We start from the raw sequence: 18252 nt of genomic DNA, 5'->3' as shown, positions 1-18252 counted from the left end.
GTAGCAACTAGTTCTTCAGCAAGCGCTCGAGACAAAGTGTTTGCAGGTTCGTCGAATTCTGACCGGAAACCAAAAACCACTGCCCCGTGTCACGGTGGTCGTTGGCATGATGAAAATCTCCTTAATGACCCTGATTGCCGGGCAAGGATCTACATTTTAAGCCCGGTATATGTAGATGAAAAGTCTATCTGAGTTAATATTTCTTGTACGGGACGTGAAATAAAATACTCCAATCAATTACTGGTAACCAACGGACCAGATATCTACTTGCTTTTTTGATAAACACGGCAGTAGTTCACCTATCATCTAAAAAGATAACAATTTTATTCTATGTGTAGTACACATACAATGCACTTGGAAGAAATAATATACTACTCAGATCTTTTATATTACTAGTATATAAGGCGTCTGCAAGTTAGGTTAACGCAATGTATTACTTTGAAAAATGAACAATAATTTTACTTTAGTTTAATTATATATTGTTTATTACCCTCATTTTCTTCTGTAGAAATTTTATGAGAAATATAATTTTGTTTCGCCATATTTTTCAGCTATTTGACAATTGATGTCTGCTGTAGAATCTAGGTAGAGTAGTTTGAGCTCACTTCCTTCACCTATAAGTGTAAACTGTTCATTTCCTATTTCATCTAAGAAAGATTGCAATGCTTTTCTATTTTCATCTGCAAAGTCGTTGAAGGCATACAAATAACACAATTCAATAACAGAGTCAAATACACCTTTGTCCCTTTCGACAGAATTATGATTTTCTATCTCAGTTTCAATTGTTCTTATGTCATTTTTATCAAATTTCTGTGGTATTTTCAAATACTCTGTTGCATTAATAACATCTTTTACCAGTTTTTTGTAATCCTCATCCTCTGATCCAAATGGACACAGTTTACCTAAGATGTTATGTGGTACAAAGAAACTCGATAAGTTTTTCTTGTACAAACATTCCTTCAAAATAATACAGGCCTCAAAAAAGCGAAACGATAAATTATTTTTTGTCCAACACGAATCTTCATAATACCAAGCCATTAAATAGAACACAATAGTCTTTAACCAGTAGGAAGGGATAGCCGGTTCCATTCTGAAGAGAATTTCGTTATACCGTTTTGGTATATATCTTTGATCAAAGTATTTAAGCGACCGCAAAATTGTTTTCCTTCCATCCTCCTCAGGAAAACTCGCCCATATTTCTTTTTCTAGAAGTGCTCTGGTCCATCTCGCCTCGCCATCAGACCTTAATAAGAAGTAAATGTTTTCTTCTCTTCGGTTGTATTTTCGTTTGCCTTTGGTGCTGATACCTGGTCGAGATTTGTCTAAAATGTCCTGATTAAAATCAATATGTGTTTCGAATTCTGGAGGTTTTAAGGAAATACAGATATCCAAGTCCACGATTAAATGCCTGTAAATGTTCCCTTTCCAAAGCAGTTTGTTTGTCTGTGCTAAGGTTGACGTAAATGCTGGAACAGTGTCCAGCCACTTCCAACCAGGTAATGTATTCTTCTTCATGACGTCTGCTAGTTCTATCTGAATTTCATTCCAGACTCGTCGCATAAATTTTTTATCGTCTTCTCCTTCTGCTAAATCTTTTGAGAGATCTTTAAAGTCTTCAAAAACGTTTCTATTTTTCACACGGACGACTCGGTTTTCATGCTTTAAACCTAAGGTATCAATGCCTTCAGTATAAAACTCCAGAGATTGGTTTAAATTTGGAAGATCTATCATGAAGTCAAACTCGTCGGGGTCACCAAATTTCGTTCCTTCAACCATGCTTCCCATTTCAATGATAGAATAATTTTTGAAAACATGATGGTGGACTGCCATTTCTTTACAAACATTTTCCAAAAATTTTCTCACGTCTGTGCAAATCTTTTCATATTCAGGAGATTTTTCCCTATGAAAAGTTTCCTCAGTTTCTTTCAACACAAAATTAATCAGCTCAAAATTTACAATTTGATTTTCGATATTTAATTCAGGAATGTATGTTTCCTGACAATCATGTCTTTCATGGGGATCAAATGTTTCATCAAATTCACTCAAGAAAACATCTGGATTTAAACTTGGATGGCAGAAAGACTTATTCCATGGATGAAATGGCAACTTAGGTCTTGAGAAAGACGGGTTACCGTCTAATTTGGGTATACTGATTGTCGGATTTAGATCTTTTGCAATTTGCCTGATGCCTTCTCTTTTTTGATTTATGTATTCATTGGAATGTACTGCTAAAATAGGTTCAAAAATATTATTTCCGGCTATCGATCCTCGATTCAAAGACAGACTTAAATGCGCTGAAAGTACACTGCTGATATTATGTATGGATGTTTCGCTTCCATTGTTTTTATCAGTATTACCATCTCTACATAGAAATGTACCATCGGCATCAAGAGATCTTTCTATTTGCCCATCTTCATGATCTTTGAAAGGAGTCGGCTGTCTTTGATAAAGCTCTGTTTCCGTGGAAATTTCGTTCTAAAAAGAGACAGAACGCTTCTTAATCACGTAAATATATCCTTACTCTTACATTCAATAGGAAAATGAAAAAATACATACATGATGTGACCTATTCAACTGATCATAAATTGCTTTTTTATCTATCCCGTATAATAATGTTAAAAATTTACTGGCGTTTTGCGTACTAATTGTTAGGCCACTTTATACACATTGAATTGTCGACGGATATTTTCTGTTATTTCGCATTTTGCAAGGAGCGGTTGTGACCGGTCGGCAGCGAATTTTCACTACTCCATCGCACCTGAGGCACCTGATCCCACCTTTGATGTCCGAACTTCGAGGTTGTGTTTGTTCTGTTCATATTTGGTATTGTTTTGTGATCTTTTGTCCTTGAATACTGTTCGTTATCTCCATCTATTTCATAAACATGTAAGACAGTGGACTTAAAGCTAAGAAACAATAAATCACCAAAGCAATGTTTTACTTAAAGTCAAAGACTTGTTTTTGTGATTAAAAAGAGAAAAAAAACTCGTAGAAATCTGTATACTAACTTTATGACAGCCTCTCAAGTTCCCTTCTTATTATTCAGAATCCCATACATCTATTACATTTTTAACAGTGAAATACTGTAATTTATTCATTGAATAAAAGTTATATTCTGTCACAGTGTGAAAGGATAGCAAAATGATATCCTGTCACAGTATGAAAGAATATCAAAAGAGCGGGAAAACTCTCGATCTTTCTTCCCTTCACCAAGAGTGTTGTGAAACATACTTCTTAACCTGTTATAAGATAGAAAACGAGTTAATGAACCATTCTGTCATGAAAAAAACTGTGAAAGTTCCCCAAATATGCTGCTAAAATTCATGTTTACAATGTTTTTCACTTAGCTATGACGTATAAACCGCTTAACTATGACGTCATGTAGCCTAAGACTGCATTACAAAAAAAGACGTAGGCAAAGGGAAATTCAAAGAAAATGTAATGAACAGAAAATTCAATGTTTTGTAGTTGAAAATGGGATTTATTTCACTCGTAAGACAGGATTTCTTGATATTTTGACGAGTGCAATTCCATATTCAACTACAAAACATTGAATATCCTCTATGTACACATAATGGATAAGCCATCATATCGAAAAAAAATGTTTAATTTATTGCGATTCTCGGTGTTCAAACATCTAATTAGATAATGTTTGTGGTGCTAACGATCAACAGCAAATGCTAACCTGCATTTAAAACCAAAATATTGTATGTGTCTTTCAAATATTTATTTATTATACATTTTATATTACAATTGTAAGCATTCGTATGAACCATGAAACTTCTTGTGCTTACAGCATCCACATACATGAAATAAAATGGATTTCTTAATAAATATTTGTTTTTTACTATATGATCATATTTAGCTGTATATTTGCAACTGAAATAGAAAAACTACATGTAATCTATTTAAAGTATGTGGCCATACGTGAGTTATAATATCACTTAAACAATAAATATGCTATTGAAAACTAATTTGTATATAACCCTGTATAGAAGTCAATTTAAGCCAATATCTTTTTCAATCTTTCTTTGGTTTAAAAATGCTTCAACCAGAATTGTCCACTTATCATTAAAAAATCATTAGGTAAAATTAAAATTTAAAATAACTTTGAATCATTAAGGTATTCAATGTATAATAAAGGAATTTTTATCGATTTTAAATAATTCTAAACTAGTTAAAAAAACATTACTATATAATGATAAAAGCGAAAGGAAACAATTTCACAAGACTGATAACATGTGAGGGGACAGTTATTTTCCACGTTATAAGTTTTTGAAGTGTTATCTACCCTTGATGAAAAGAAGACAATTTTTGATTTCTCAATTTCGGTAAATATTTTTTTTTCATAGTTCAATAAAGAGGGAGTTAATACATATTTTCACCAAGAGATTTGTTTGAAACTGAATTACTTTTTACAATATGTGATAAAAACATGCACTGTCCATAGACTTCAATGTAAAATTAAGGGTGCAATTAATTGAACAATAATCATTTTGTAAATTCCTTTGGTTCAGCATTTATGGTCTTCAAAATACTACCACGATTTGAGCAAAATCGGATCATTAGACTATTAAGTACAGAATATGGTCTTTATACATTGAATACCTTAAGTAACTATAATCGTGCGATTTTTGCGTTTGATGGGTCTTTTGACTGATATGCACAAGGTCTTAAGACACAATAATTTAGAAGATTCTATTAAAGGGCGAAGAATTCTAAATGAGCTATAAATTCGTTGCACTTACATTTAAGAATAATTCATTTTTTAAATTAAATGATTTTATTTTAATTTTGTCGCGAAAGACGCCCCTTATGTTTAAATCCCCTGCCTTATTAACAAAAGAAAGTAAAAACACAGATATTTAAAGATAAAAGGTTATATACATATATATCAGTAACCTCACCTCTTTTCTAACAGATTCCATATTAATCTCATGTTATCTTCCTTGTTTAAAATATATGCCACGTGTTTAAAGTGGTATCTTAAAATTACTTAGGCGATATTCCTAGCCTAACATTGTTATGGACATTGATCTTAATTCTTGCACTACGTATATGGTACCTCATTTGTGCCAATGAAATTTTTATCATATTGGCCATAAAAATCATGCAGATAAAGTATAAAGATTTTTTTATCGTTTCATACATTCTTTCAATGAGATAATTGTACATGAAATTTATTTATGTTAGACATTAAACATTAATTAATGATGAATCAGATCAAAAAAGAGAAAGATTTGACATAAATCAGATCACATTTGACTTGAGTTCTTAATATTAAAGTGGTGGCGTCTCAATATGAGTTGGAAAAAACCAAAGAGCGACGTTAAACAAATAAAAAAAAAATACTTAGGCCTACAGGTAATGTATCTAATATACTTAGCTTTTTATTGCTCAGCAATTTTGGTTAATTCAATATACTAGGAAAAAATGAATTCCTATTCAAAACTAAAAATTTGTATTTAGCTTAATTAGTCATCTGTGAAGTTTCCTTTCTTTTATTAAAGTTATATCAAAAGCGTTCTTTTTTATACATTATTTGAATATTTCAGCATTTATAGCAAATAGAAGAGCTAGTAACAACCGTTTCATGTTTGGATATTTTAATAATTATAGACGACAAGGGTCTTCTTTTGTATTTTTGTGAATCTCTTTACTATTTACACGAAGGTTAATGATTTAAACCAACTTAAGTTTACAGAGCACGAAGACGAGAGAAGGTAAATTTAACAAAATGAAACTTTATAGTTGAAAAATTATACATTTATTTTAGTGTAATACATTGAATCCAATTTCAAAGCCAAAAACACGTTTTATCCATATATATTATTAAGTCTTATTGAAACGAGGAACGATTTTCAAGACACATTTACTTAATACGCTTTACAATGTCTGATATGGAGAGAACGGTCTTTAATTCGACTTTACATTTTTTTCCCAACTCTTTCTAAATCATTTCATCTACATTTTGTTTCTTTTTCTTAAATTTATGAAATGCTGACTAGAAATTAACATTCACAAAAAAGAATTGAAATCATCCTCATAAATCACATGACTAAAATAGTCTTTAAATACAAGTAATTCAAAACTATAGTGCATAACGCTTGTCGGCTATTTTTGGAATAACTGGATTATTTATCCGGAAATGAAACTTTAGAGCCCCTTTATCTACATATATAAGTTGTTTAGAAACCTATCCTTAGTTATACTAACAATTATATTTCATTTTTTCATTATCATCAAAAGAGCATTATTTTCTTAAACATAAAAAAATATAAAATTAAAAAAAATAAATTATGTAAAAGCCTAAATTTTCACATCATTAAAATATAAAAGGATTGTTTTAGGCAAAAGAGAATGCATCTATTAAAAAGAACAGCAGGGCTATATTTCATTTATGTTCAAACATTACGTAATTTTTATTAGTGCATAAAAATGAATTAATATGTATTTTTGAAATGTTTAAGTAAAAAAAAAAAAGAATAGGAGCGTAAAGCAATTTGAAAGATGAATAAACTTGATATGACGACACAATAAAAGCAGGTATATTATATGAAAAGACTTAGTGCAGCATGCATTGATATTTTTTTTATTTGCATAGCTTCTAAAATGCAAGCTACAGAGAGACATTTAAATCAATTTAAGTATCAGTCTCTTAATCATTTTCTAGCACAGGATCAATAAATTGTCATTCTGGTCTGTTATCTCCAGGTTGAAATAACCTTCATTCAGGGTAACCGAGTGACAGACAAGGAAGGTAAGAAAAAAACAAAAATATATCTTTAATTTTTAATGTTTAAATTACATACATGCATCAATTACTAGCATTTTAGCCAATCTGTCAATTTTTGGGGTGGAAAGTTGTTTCACATCTTTCATTTTTCTTGTCTACAAAGGTACAACTATCACTCGTAAAATGGCAACAGCGTCAGATCTATTCTCTGGAGCACAAGACGTTAAACGATGTCAACTTTGCCCTGGAAAAACTAGAAAATCCACAGCAGAAACTGTGTGTAACACTTGTCAAGTCAATCTCTGTAAGGAATGTGTAGGTCACCATATGATCTCCGATCCAAATTTAAGACATGATGTTGTTACTTTTGAGTTCAAAAAATCTGAAATCATCCCACCACTGTGTTGTATCCATCAAGAACAAATAAGTGACCTGTTTTGTGAAGAATGTGACTCTTTACTTTGTTTGAAATGCCTTGCATCTGGATCACATGAAAAGCACACTGTCTTACAAATTTCTAAAATTTATAGCTCAACAAAAGCTCTCATAAAAAAAGACTTAGATGAACTTGAAGCAGACATTGCGCCTGTGTATGAATCAATTGTGTCTGGAATCGAAGCAACGTCATTAAGTATAATCGAAAAACATGATGAAAGACGGAAAACTATGCATGACCTCAGTAAAACATGTCACACAATTATAGACAAGGTCTTTGAAAAGTATCAGCGTGATTCAATAAGAAATGAAAGAAAGGATACCGACTCAATACAGAATTTAAAATTAGATTTTCAGAAGAAACAATCCTTAATTCGGTCAGCAATAGATAAAAATCGCTCGATCCTTTCTTCAAATGATCTATCCCAACTTGTTAGATACACTTCCAAAAATGAAGAATTTCGAAATATTCCTTCCAGATTTGAATTAACCGTGTCTTCATTTAATCCTAGAGAACTTACAGAGCAAGGTCTGTGTCAAATAATTGGAGAGATTCCGGACACAAAGAAAACTTTAATTAATGGAGAGGTCTTAAAATCTAACCAATCATTTGTCTTAAAGAGTATACATACATGTGAAAATACGTCTTTGTCACTTGAAGTTGGAAGTAAATGTACTGATGATAGATTTCCAAGAGCTCAGGTAGCTTGTATTCCTGACACTAATCAATTCTTTGTTAGTGATAACAGTGGTATAGTTAAACACATGAACTCCGAAGGTAAACTGCTTAAGGAGATCACCACCACAACAAGATCCGCACCAGCTGATTTGACCGTAACCAGAGAGGGACATTTGGTGTACATTGACGGGGATGATAGAAGTATCAATATTGTCAAGGGCGACAAGACGGAATGCCTTATAAGGGAAAAAGACTGGATACCTGGTGCCATATGCTGTACCTCCACTGATGACTTTCTGGTACAATTGAGATCCGAATACAGAGTGGAAATGCCAACAAAAGAAAAATTACTCGTTTTTCTGGCTCTACTGTTAAGCAGGAAATACAATTAAATACCAAAAACAAAAAAATATTAACATCTCATCTGGCGTTCATTCATGAAAATAAAAACCTTGACATCATCTTGAGCGATATGCATACAGAATCGGTAAGAGTGTTAAGCAGTGAAGGACAGTTAAGGTTCACGTATGATGGAAACCCTCTTTTAATGCATTCAAAGAAATATGGAAAATTTATTCCTCGTGATGTTACCACAGACAGAAAGGGTCATATTTTAATTGCCGATAGTGGTGCCAATATCATACATATAATTGATCAGGATGGACAATTCCTTCTATGTATAGACAACTGTGGATTACAAAAACCATATGGTCTTAGTATAGACAAAAATAACATTTTGTTTGTTGCTGAACTGAAAACAAAAGCTATCAAACAAATTAAGTTTATGTTGAAATAGACTCAAATCATCTTTCCGTCGTACGAAGGTTTATACTTCAAGACAAAAACCTAATTATCGAGGATCCAAGAGCTTGTTAATGCATTCTTATGTGACAGTTTCTAAATTGATTCACCTTTAAATCTTTTTTTTCATGAAAAAGGATATACAGTGTTTTTCAACAGGAAGAAATATAAGACATACTGACCAGGTTTTTACAATAAATTTTTGTACAGTATCTAATTTTAACTTTAATTTTAAATTTTGATATAGAACAAAAAAAAATGTTTCTTGGTGTGTGCTTTTTTAAATATGGCTTTCATCACACCAAAATGAACAGAGAAAAGCAGCTTTAAATACAAGTTGAACATAATTAAAAGAATGACACTAAGAAAAATTCCCCTTATTTTACCTTTCCGAATAGTGGAGATTAAAAAGGATTAGTCAGACACTATTCATGAAGGTAAAATATATCAATTTTGAATATTTCTGTCTTCATGGCACTTTAAGTATCATTTTCATTTTTTTCTTCCATTTGAGGAGCAAGCTTCTAACAAACATTTAGAGATTAAACATTGTAGTTTAATGTACGAAGAAAAAGAAATTAAATGCTGGTTGATGTTTTTTTTTCAAAATAATTGTTTGACTTTTGTTTACAAACTGAATCTTCAACGGGTTTCTCGTTATTTCCCTATCATGACAAGGAACACACGGTTTATGTAATTGATCAGTAGGGAATGCTCAATCCTCCATGGTACCCGATGTTTTGGAGATCCGTGTATGTTTTGCTTTTCTTTTGAAGTGCTAATGGACTTTTGACCTGAAATACGAGCGCCGTTCAAAAGTTACGCGGACTGTGCTATTATTTACTCTTATAGACGTCATATAGTTATAAAATTTCACAGAAATATGTATCTTAAAGATTCCAATAAATTTTGGGCAAATTTCTGTTCTTTAAAAGAATTCTACTAAAATTATCGGTTTGTTGATATTGCTGATGGAGAGGTACGGAGCACGACAAGAAAATCTTAAGCAAAAAGATGCGGAATCCAAAATTTAACTCACTAATTTTCTATAATTCGCGATATTTTTCGACAATTTTCTCAAATTTATCTTAAAAGTGTTCTATTATTATGCATTTCGAGTACTAGTGCTAACAGAAATATAATGATTTTTCTCTGATGCGATTTCCGTGAAAACGACTGTGAAAATGACGTCCTCTGAATTGACGGCGCACCGCACTTTTGTTAAATTATGTGTAATGCTCGAGATATCGCCAACAGAGATCCAAAATATGCATAATAAAACATATAGTAAACTAGGATATTCGCGACATTCGTCCACAAAAAGCAATTGAAATTTTATACCGTTAGACCTCTGTAAAAAGGCTTTACGAGAGGACGGGAAGAAGATTATCGACGAAAACTTTATCCGGACTGTAAAGAACGTGTTTGAGAGTCACCAATATCACACTATATCTCATAAATATCTGCAGTTTATAGTTTTAAACCAAAAAAAGAATATTCTTTATTTGTTTAATAGATTTGAAGCTTGACAAGAAATGGTGTTTGGATGTTGAGTAGATAAGGTAACTCAAACTGTACAGGAACTCTTGGGAAAATATTGAGAAAATGAAAGCTCAATAACACATTTTTTTATAATGCCTGTGACGTCGAAGATTTTGCTGCCCCGTGACTTAATGATATGTCCTGAAAAATTATTCAAAATTTATACCAATTTACATCATTTTGATATGATATTTTGAAGACCTTACACGTAAAGATTCTTTTATATTATTTGTGAGATTTTGCCGGATTATGTCGTCAAATATTTTTTCTGTGCAACAAGTCCGCGTAATTTTTGAACAGCCCTCGTACTGTGTACATGTTGATTCTAGTATTATTATACCCCTGCTCAAAAAAGGAAGAGTGTATAGTAATGGGGAAGTCCGTCCGCCCATCTCTTATCCACAACTACATACAGACAGACGGACAGACAAAAATGCAGACAGCTAGATAGACAGATATGGGCAGACGGGCGAGGGTCACACAACTATCGCATAAGCTCTTCTTGTCTTTGACCAGTAGAGTTAAAATATCCAATTTAAACTTTAAAAAAAATTACGTGATGTAGTAATATCGAAGAAATAACATCACGGTGGGCAAAATTAATTTTCTTTTTATATCTTAATACATAAGATTACTGCTTGAAATAAAAAAAATTGACTGTAGGTTCAAATGATTTTGTTGATATTTTTGGGGTGCAGAAAGGTGCTCTGTGTATCCCATACTTAACATGGTAGATCAGAATTTGTTACGTTTATAGATCCTCTGTATAAATAACCAGACACTCTACAGTCCTTTGAAAAAAAATCCTATAAAATGTATAAAAGAATATCAGTATTGATTTTTCATCTTCTTTTAACATGTACAACTTCTAAGCAGAATTACCTTAATAAATTATAATTAATATTAAATCTGCATAAAAATAAAAGTCAAGTCTACATTTATTTTTCAATAAGCTCATTAAAGGATAAATAACACAAACATTTTCCTAAGAAACTGAATTATCTTTATGTATTCGGAAGCCTTTCTTTCGAGAGAAAAAGTACCGGATCATTTTACAAATTTGATCGAAGAATTCGGTAAAATTTGAAGTAAAGTGGGGAGTGTATGCTACTAGTTCAATATTTTTATTTCTTATCTCATGAACATTTTGCTATGAACATAAAGTTATGCAGGACATTTTCCTGGGCAAATAGTTTATTGAAGATTAACAAAATATATTTATTTCCTTTCGAATTAAATTTGTATTAAAAATATAAAATTTATAAACAATCATAAAATATGTTAACATTTTATGGAGTCTTTACAATAGTAATACTATTAAACAAGAAATTGGATACCTGCACTAATGAGAGCCAAAAATGAACACAGAGAACAAACACTTTTTGAAAAGACCGAGAAACAGTTGCCCCCCCCCCCCCCCCTTCTGAAGTTTGCACGCTGTCCGAACAAGTATTATCATCTTCGTCAACATTGGTTATTGCAATACCTTGCTGCTTCTTTTCTTTTAACTTGAAACGTCTTTCTTTAACGCACTAGACAAAAGTGCTAACGCACCACAAATGAAAGTAATATTTTACTTTTCAAAACTTGTTTAAGATATATTTGATGTATTATGCTACAAAATCAAAAAATAAAGCATTTAAATGTCTTTATTGATAAATAACTACAATGTTTTTTGAAGTATGGCTATTTCATAGAAAATGTGAAAACCGTATCCATACTAAATTGGAGAGATAATTTTCTATTCTTTTCTTTTCAATTTTGTTCTTTATGTTTGTATTAATTAGAAAATCAGAAGAAAAAATTCATACCGTATGCGGCATTTGATCCCAGGTGAGCGTGTTAAAACAGACATCATGCTGTCTGCAAGGGGTTTCTTTAGAAATAGATTAGTAGACAAAAAAAAATGTTCACTCTAGATGGCCAAGCCATTAAGTAAACACTACTACAATTTCAATGTCGTTCCACAAAATTGGGGCAACCGGAAGTTTAGTGGACTGGGTATAGACAACGATGCATTGGATGACTAGCAGGCGAAATAATAGTCAACAGCTGCATATTATTTGATTTTTTTAACCGGGAGACTGTTTCTGGTGTAACCTCAAGGACCATCATCGATAATTAGCAATGCATATATCTGGGCAAAAAAGAGGTACGCAATGCATATCGGGAAAATGGCTTTGGGCAAGAAAGTCATTTTGGGGTTTTGCCCTGACAGCAAGACATTTGCCCATCCCATTGTATTGGAGAAATATGGCGTTTTATATATACTAATACCGTTTAGGCAAATGTTCAATTCACAAAAAAGAATTTTAAGTGGTGCGTTAGCAATTTTGTCTAGTGTCTATTTAGATTTGTAAGTGTGTACATGTTTACAAAAGCTTCAATATATGGTTTTATATAATAGGAAATTATATACACTAAACATTGAAAATTCCGAAAATCCGGTCATGTAACTACCAACATACGTGCATGTTTTAGCATATAAGAATCACCCTACCCCGGTTATGAAAAAAGTTTCTGATTATAGATAACGAAATATTGTACATACATCACAAGATTAGAGAACATACATTAAAAGAGTTTGAATATAAATTACGAGATATTCAAAAAACAAGGTCCATGTTTGCTCTGCTTCAAATTTGTATTATTAATGGACTTTTGAGGTTGAATATTATTCGTTTTGCCCATATATTTCAATTCATAGGAAAAGCAAAGCAACGAGCATTTTTCAGTAGGATCCTGATTAAGTGTAGATTCGAGTTTGGTGAAATTATAGCCCAAGCTGGAAATAGTATAGGATGTCATTACACCCTTTAGTCAACGAAATTGTAACTAAATGCACAGTGAATGCAAACTGAAATGATATAGAAAATATCCTTTCCGGTAAATTTTCTACGGTCTTTCAATTATCATTCAGTTGACTGAATGTTAGAGACTTCCCAATTTTGTTTTCAGTTAATATCTTTTACTTGTATTTTTTTCTTTAAAAAATTTAAATGAGATTAAATTTTATGCCTAAATCTGGTATCGAACCATTTTGTTTTTAAAAAGTAAATTGAAGAGAGCCTAATTGCTTGCAGAAATCCTGTTGTAAAGACAAGAAAACTAGCAATAAACGTAAAGAAAAAAATCATTAAAATACGAATAAACGTTCACTGAAAGCAAACAGAACAAAACGGCATGTCAATGAGTGACTGAATGGTCATGAAAAGTCGCTAGAGTCTTGCCTATTCCTGTGTAGGGTATGGCCACAATAGGTCATCAAAGTTTTGCAAAGGAATCGGTGAGAAAAATATTAAAAATCTAACTTTTTCGTAAAGTCATCAAAAGTAAAAATTATATTGAAGGTAAATCAGTAAGTGTAGATTCGGGTTTCTTTATGCATGACGCATTGGGAAGGATGGGAACACAATGTTTGTTCATAGCAATATATAGGAAAATTCTTAAATATCTTTTGTCGCCAACTTGGCGCAGTGGTAAGAGTGTCTGCTTAAAGAGTTGAAACATTCGTCGCGGGTTCTACTTCCATTGTTGTACGTAGAGATCGGGCGTTCATTTGATGCCGTATAAATCGAGGTTCCGTTTCAATGGAGGTGCTGACACGAAACAGATTTCCAACTGTTTAATTTTGCTACATGTAAATGGCCGTGATCATGAGTTCAAAATATAGGAAAAAATTCGAAGCTCATCACCTGCAAATTTGCAGTAGTCGTACGGTAGACAGATTTTATATAGCAAAACAAACAAATATGAAAATTGTCTTCTTTAATTCAATAAAGCCATTTTAGATTTTTTTTTTAATCTGAATTATTCCCATTGAATTTTCTTGACCTTTTTTTTTGGATTCGATAAATCCACAACATTATTAAGCAAGGCAAAATAAAAAAAAGTGCATGGTTTCATTTTTGGTAAAGGTACAATAAAATGTAAAAAGTGCAATATGTAAACACCTTTATTAGATCCTTATGCCAGGACTCAAGATGTGTAACGGTGCAAACTTTACCTTAGAAATTATGCTGCAGAGATTATGTGTGTAATACATGTGAGGTCAATCTCTATCAGAACTGTGTAGATTACAATTTAATATCCGATCCAGAAAATGAGACATGAAGTTGTAACTTTTGAGTTCAACAAATCTTAGATCAGTCCACCACAATTCAGCGTCCTATAAGAACAGAGATGTAAAATATCCTGTCAGCATTGAGAATCTCCAATATAATTTAAATATCAAGTTTAATTTCTAGATCCAATAAAAATCACTATGTACTACAAATTTTTGGAATTTGCAGTTCTAAGTAAGATCTCACCAGACAAGACTAAAATGAACTTGAAACTAGCATTGCACTTGTATTTGAATCAATTCAATCGGTCATTCATTTTCTTTTAAAATTACTAGAGAGGGAAAGATGTTGTACATTGATGATGATGGTTACAATGTTTACATAAACACTGAAAACAAACGAGAATACCTTATACCATTCCAATAATGGACATCACAAGCCATATCTAGCACTTTCACTTATGGCATCTTAGCATATATGATGTTATTTGCATTCTTCCTTGGTATGACCTCAAGTCCGTCACCTGTGAACTCCACTGAATAAAAATGAGAATAAACTACACATATTCTGTGGCGTAACCTGTCCAACATTCATCGACTTGTCCAACATTTCACTCGGTGGTCAAACATTGATTTTTATGCCCATTCGGCAAATCATTAGAAATGTTAAATTTTTTCCGTACAGATGGTAAAAAAACATTTTTAAAATGGTATAACAACTTATAATTTCAAATCAATTATTGAGGGACCGCAAGGGATTTTGAATCTTCTAACCCTTCAAACACCTGTCACCACCGTCCATACCTTGTTTACTGCAGCTGAAGAACAATATAATCAGAATCAATGCCTGGATCAATGCAGGACACTGACTGACACCTTTAAAATATACATTCTGTGATTAAAACCTTTTTCTGACAAACTCAAATCAGAGAGTACTGTTCAACTCTGTTAAATTCTCAAGTTTAAGAATAAAAGGGAAACATTGTTCTTTTCATCCATTCACACGTTCCGTGTATCTCTTCATAGAGAAACACCGACATCTTACGAACGAATAACTCGCCCTAATTTCCCGAATCTCGATATTTTTCGGGATCAGCGATTGAACCCATATAAAGTTTAAAAAAAGAAGAAATAAGTATATGTGTAAAATAGAACGGATAGTGTTTTAACCACGGCATCCTCCTGGATTTATAATATGGCTATAATACCTGTGTATTTGTTTCCGTGTTTCCCCTTCGAGATTTAGATTAAAATATTTATTTTAAAAAGTTGGGATTTTGTCAAGTTGTGATTGGAGTGGACTGATATCGATCGACCAATCAGCATTTTTTTTTTTTGTATACGACAATATCTGCATTTGGTTTATACACTGAAGAAAACTTGTTCATCTAACAACTTTAAGCTTTAAAGAAGAAATGCATATTATAAACATTGTTAATTATGCATATTTCAGTTCGTTGTTGCGTAATTTTCCTATATCTAGTCAAAATTTTAAGCAGAGTGTCAAGAACATGATATACTCTCAAATGGAAAATTCACATTAAATAATCTCTATGGAATAGGACCAGCACTACCTCTAATTCTAAACCGTTAAAATTTTTGGGAGAAAGTAAGGAGGAGGGGTATTATCGTTCATTATAAAATTCCCAAATATGTTCAATGAGATTTAGATCAGGGTTTTATCACACATTCAGATGCCTTTTGGTTAATTTACGTCGGCATTTAGCACGTACGTGTACCGCTTAGAGGATGACGCCGACTGTTTGCGATGATATTAGACTGTCACAAGCACCACCAATTTCTCTATATTTTCTTACCACTTAATTTGTTTTAATGTTTCTAAAATTATTGAAGGACAATGTAACAATCTTTTAACCTGGTTGAGGGGCTAAACCTTGACCCTAGACGAAAATCCAGATCACTTCCGGTTTGGTTAAATTTTGTCAAAAGCTTTCAAACTGGGAAACGTTCGCGATGAAAATGACGTATTTCCTATAGAAAAATGTTTTAAATGGGTTTATGTACTGATTAAATCTTTAAAAGTAACATCAAGGACAAATAAACACCAAAATAAAAGTGCGTAAATCGTGGTACAAGGATGATCCAGATATCAACATTCCAATGAAGCAAAGATACTTCAAAAATACTGAGGTGCATAGTAAGCTTTGCCTTGGTTTATACACTGAACATAAATTGTGTGTAAACGGTGTGTAATGGTGTGCAATGGTGTGTGAATGAATATATGAACAAGGGGTTCAACAACCAACCGAGGAAAAGAACTCTTTTCTTGCTCCACCGAGGTCAGGTGTTGTCGAAATACTCAAATATACGAAATATAAAACAAAGGAGGCAACAATCACAACCTCTCTACTTGACAACAGTATACAGTACCCGCATCGTTATTCTTTACAGGATACACGATACGATAGGATACACGCACGATACGATAGGATACACGCACGATAGGACAGGATACACGCACGATAGGATAAACGCAAAACACGATAAACGCAAAACACGATAGACCTGATAAACGATCTTCACGATAGGATAAAACGCAAAACCTGATAGGATTGTTTCAAAATGCGGAACATTTTCTGACAAGACGAAAAGATTATTTTGTTTAGTTACTGCAATATTTTGATTTAAATACTTGCAAAGCTTCAAATCTAAATTTCCGAAATATGGTTGATATACTGCAGATCCGGCAAATATATGTTTAATGTCTAAAGCTTACATCTGCGGTGTATCCAAAAATCTCAATTAAATATAAAAATCTTATTTAAAAAAAAATTATAGATGTAGAAGACCGGCCGTAAGAAAGGTTCAAAGAAATCGGCATTAACAAAATTAAAAAATTTGACATGATCGATCTATCAAGAACTATAAACATGTAGTTCAAGAAAATTAATTTCCTGAAAACAAATCTAAGTAATTGTAAATTTAATGGTGCTCTACATTAATACATGTAAAATGTGTCAATATGAGTCTGCCACAACCGCACGTGTACATGTACGTTAATTTACGCTAAGCTTATGTACATATGAACATTTATATATCAGATACTTCAAATCGCGTATTAATTAACGAACATTGAACGACTAAATACTTTTTCTATACAATAAAAGCACAAAAATAATTTTAAAAAAATATTAAAAGAGTGAAATGCGACTTTTCCGATAAAATAGTTATAAATCATTGCTATTGAATTTTGTGTGCACTGTTTCTAATAATAACAAAACATGGGTTTTAAGTCCGCAAATAAATTATTAAACCCTGAAAATTATTTTAGAGTTATCCGGTAATATCATATGAGGCATATTCGAAAGTCGGGATGTTGAAAGTCCGTAACCAATTTAAAATTAGATAAACAAGATCTAACCAAATACTCAAAAATAATATTGATTTTTTAAATAAAGTTATATACGTATGGAATGAAATCGATTTTGACGTTGCGCACGGTGTTGGTACACATTGACGTTACGTCAAAATAACGTAAAAAAGTCATAACGTTGTTATAACGTTTTGAACCTTATAAATGCATATTTTAGATCTTTAAATGTATTTTATTTTTCAAAAGTATATAAAAAAAAATAAAAGGACACATAATGTTCAATGTTTGAACCTTCTTTTTTGAAATATTTAGAAGTTTATTAATAAAACTTAATAATAAAATTTTAATTACTGAAATGCCAAAGGCACTCAGTGAATATTCCTTTTTCTATTTTTCTCACTTATCTGTCTTATACTTGTAAGGAGAAAATATATAAGCAGTATTCCCTTTCAACCTCCTTCAATATTTTTGTCAGTTAGGTCATTTATTTCTATAAAGCGTCCGCATGCGTTTTGGTGTTTAGAGAAAAAAATGAGAGTTAAAATTTTTATACTTCCTACGTTTCAATGGAACCACTGGTGTCATTTTGAATTTTAAAAAAAAATATCAATTTTGTGTATTGATTAGATGAAAAAAAGGAGGGATGGAGACGTATCACTATT

The 18252-nt window shown here is 32.0% G+C and overlaps 2 protein-coding genes across 2 annotated transcripts; one reads left to right on the top strand and one right to left on the bottom strand.

The window, feature by feature from the left end:
- Nucleotides 1-412: 412 nt before the first annotated feature.
- On the bottom strand, nucleotides 413-5041 carry LOC134250548 (uncharacterized). The gene is made up of 2 exons (XM_062732913.1): nucleotides 4908-5041; nucleotides 413-2475 (listed from the first exon to the last, which is right to left on the bottom strand). Exons 1-2 carry the CDS (start codon nucleotides 4926-4928, stop codon nucleotides 514-516), a joined length of 1983 nt encoding a protein of 660 aa, XP_062588897.1. The 5' UTR covers nucleotides 4929-5041; the 3' UTR covers nucleotides 413-513.
- Nucleotides 5042-5286: 245 nt separating this feature from the next.
- Nucleotides 5287-8242, top strand: LOC134250545 (E3 ubiquitin-protein ligase TRIM36-like). Its single transcript, XM_062732909.1, has 3 exons — nucleotides 5287-5364; nucleotides 6674-6760; nucleotides 6900-8242. The coding sequence occupies exon 3, from the start codon at nucleotides 6920-6922 to the stop codon at nucleotides 8240-8242; it is 1323 nt and encodes a 440-aa protein (XP_062588893.1). The 5' UTR covers nucleotides 5287-5364; nucleotides 6674-6760; nucleotides 6900-6919.
- The last annotated feature ends 10010 nt before the right edge of the window (nucleotides 8243-18252 follow it).

The sequence above is a fragment of the Saccostrea cucullata genome, unplaced genomic scaffold (assembly GCF_032062105.1).
Source record: "Saccostrea cucullata isolate Sc308-1 unplaced genomic scaffold, CSIRO_AGI_Scuc_v1 ctg1686, whole genome shotgun sequence".
Lineage (NCBI taxonomy): Eukaryota > Metazoa > Mollusca > Bivalvia > Ostreida > Ostreidae > Saccostrea > Saccostrea cuccullata.
The sequence above is the reverse complement of the archived record's forward strand: the minus strand, read 5'-3'. Positions and strand labels throughout refer to the sequence as shown.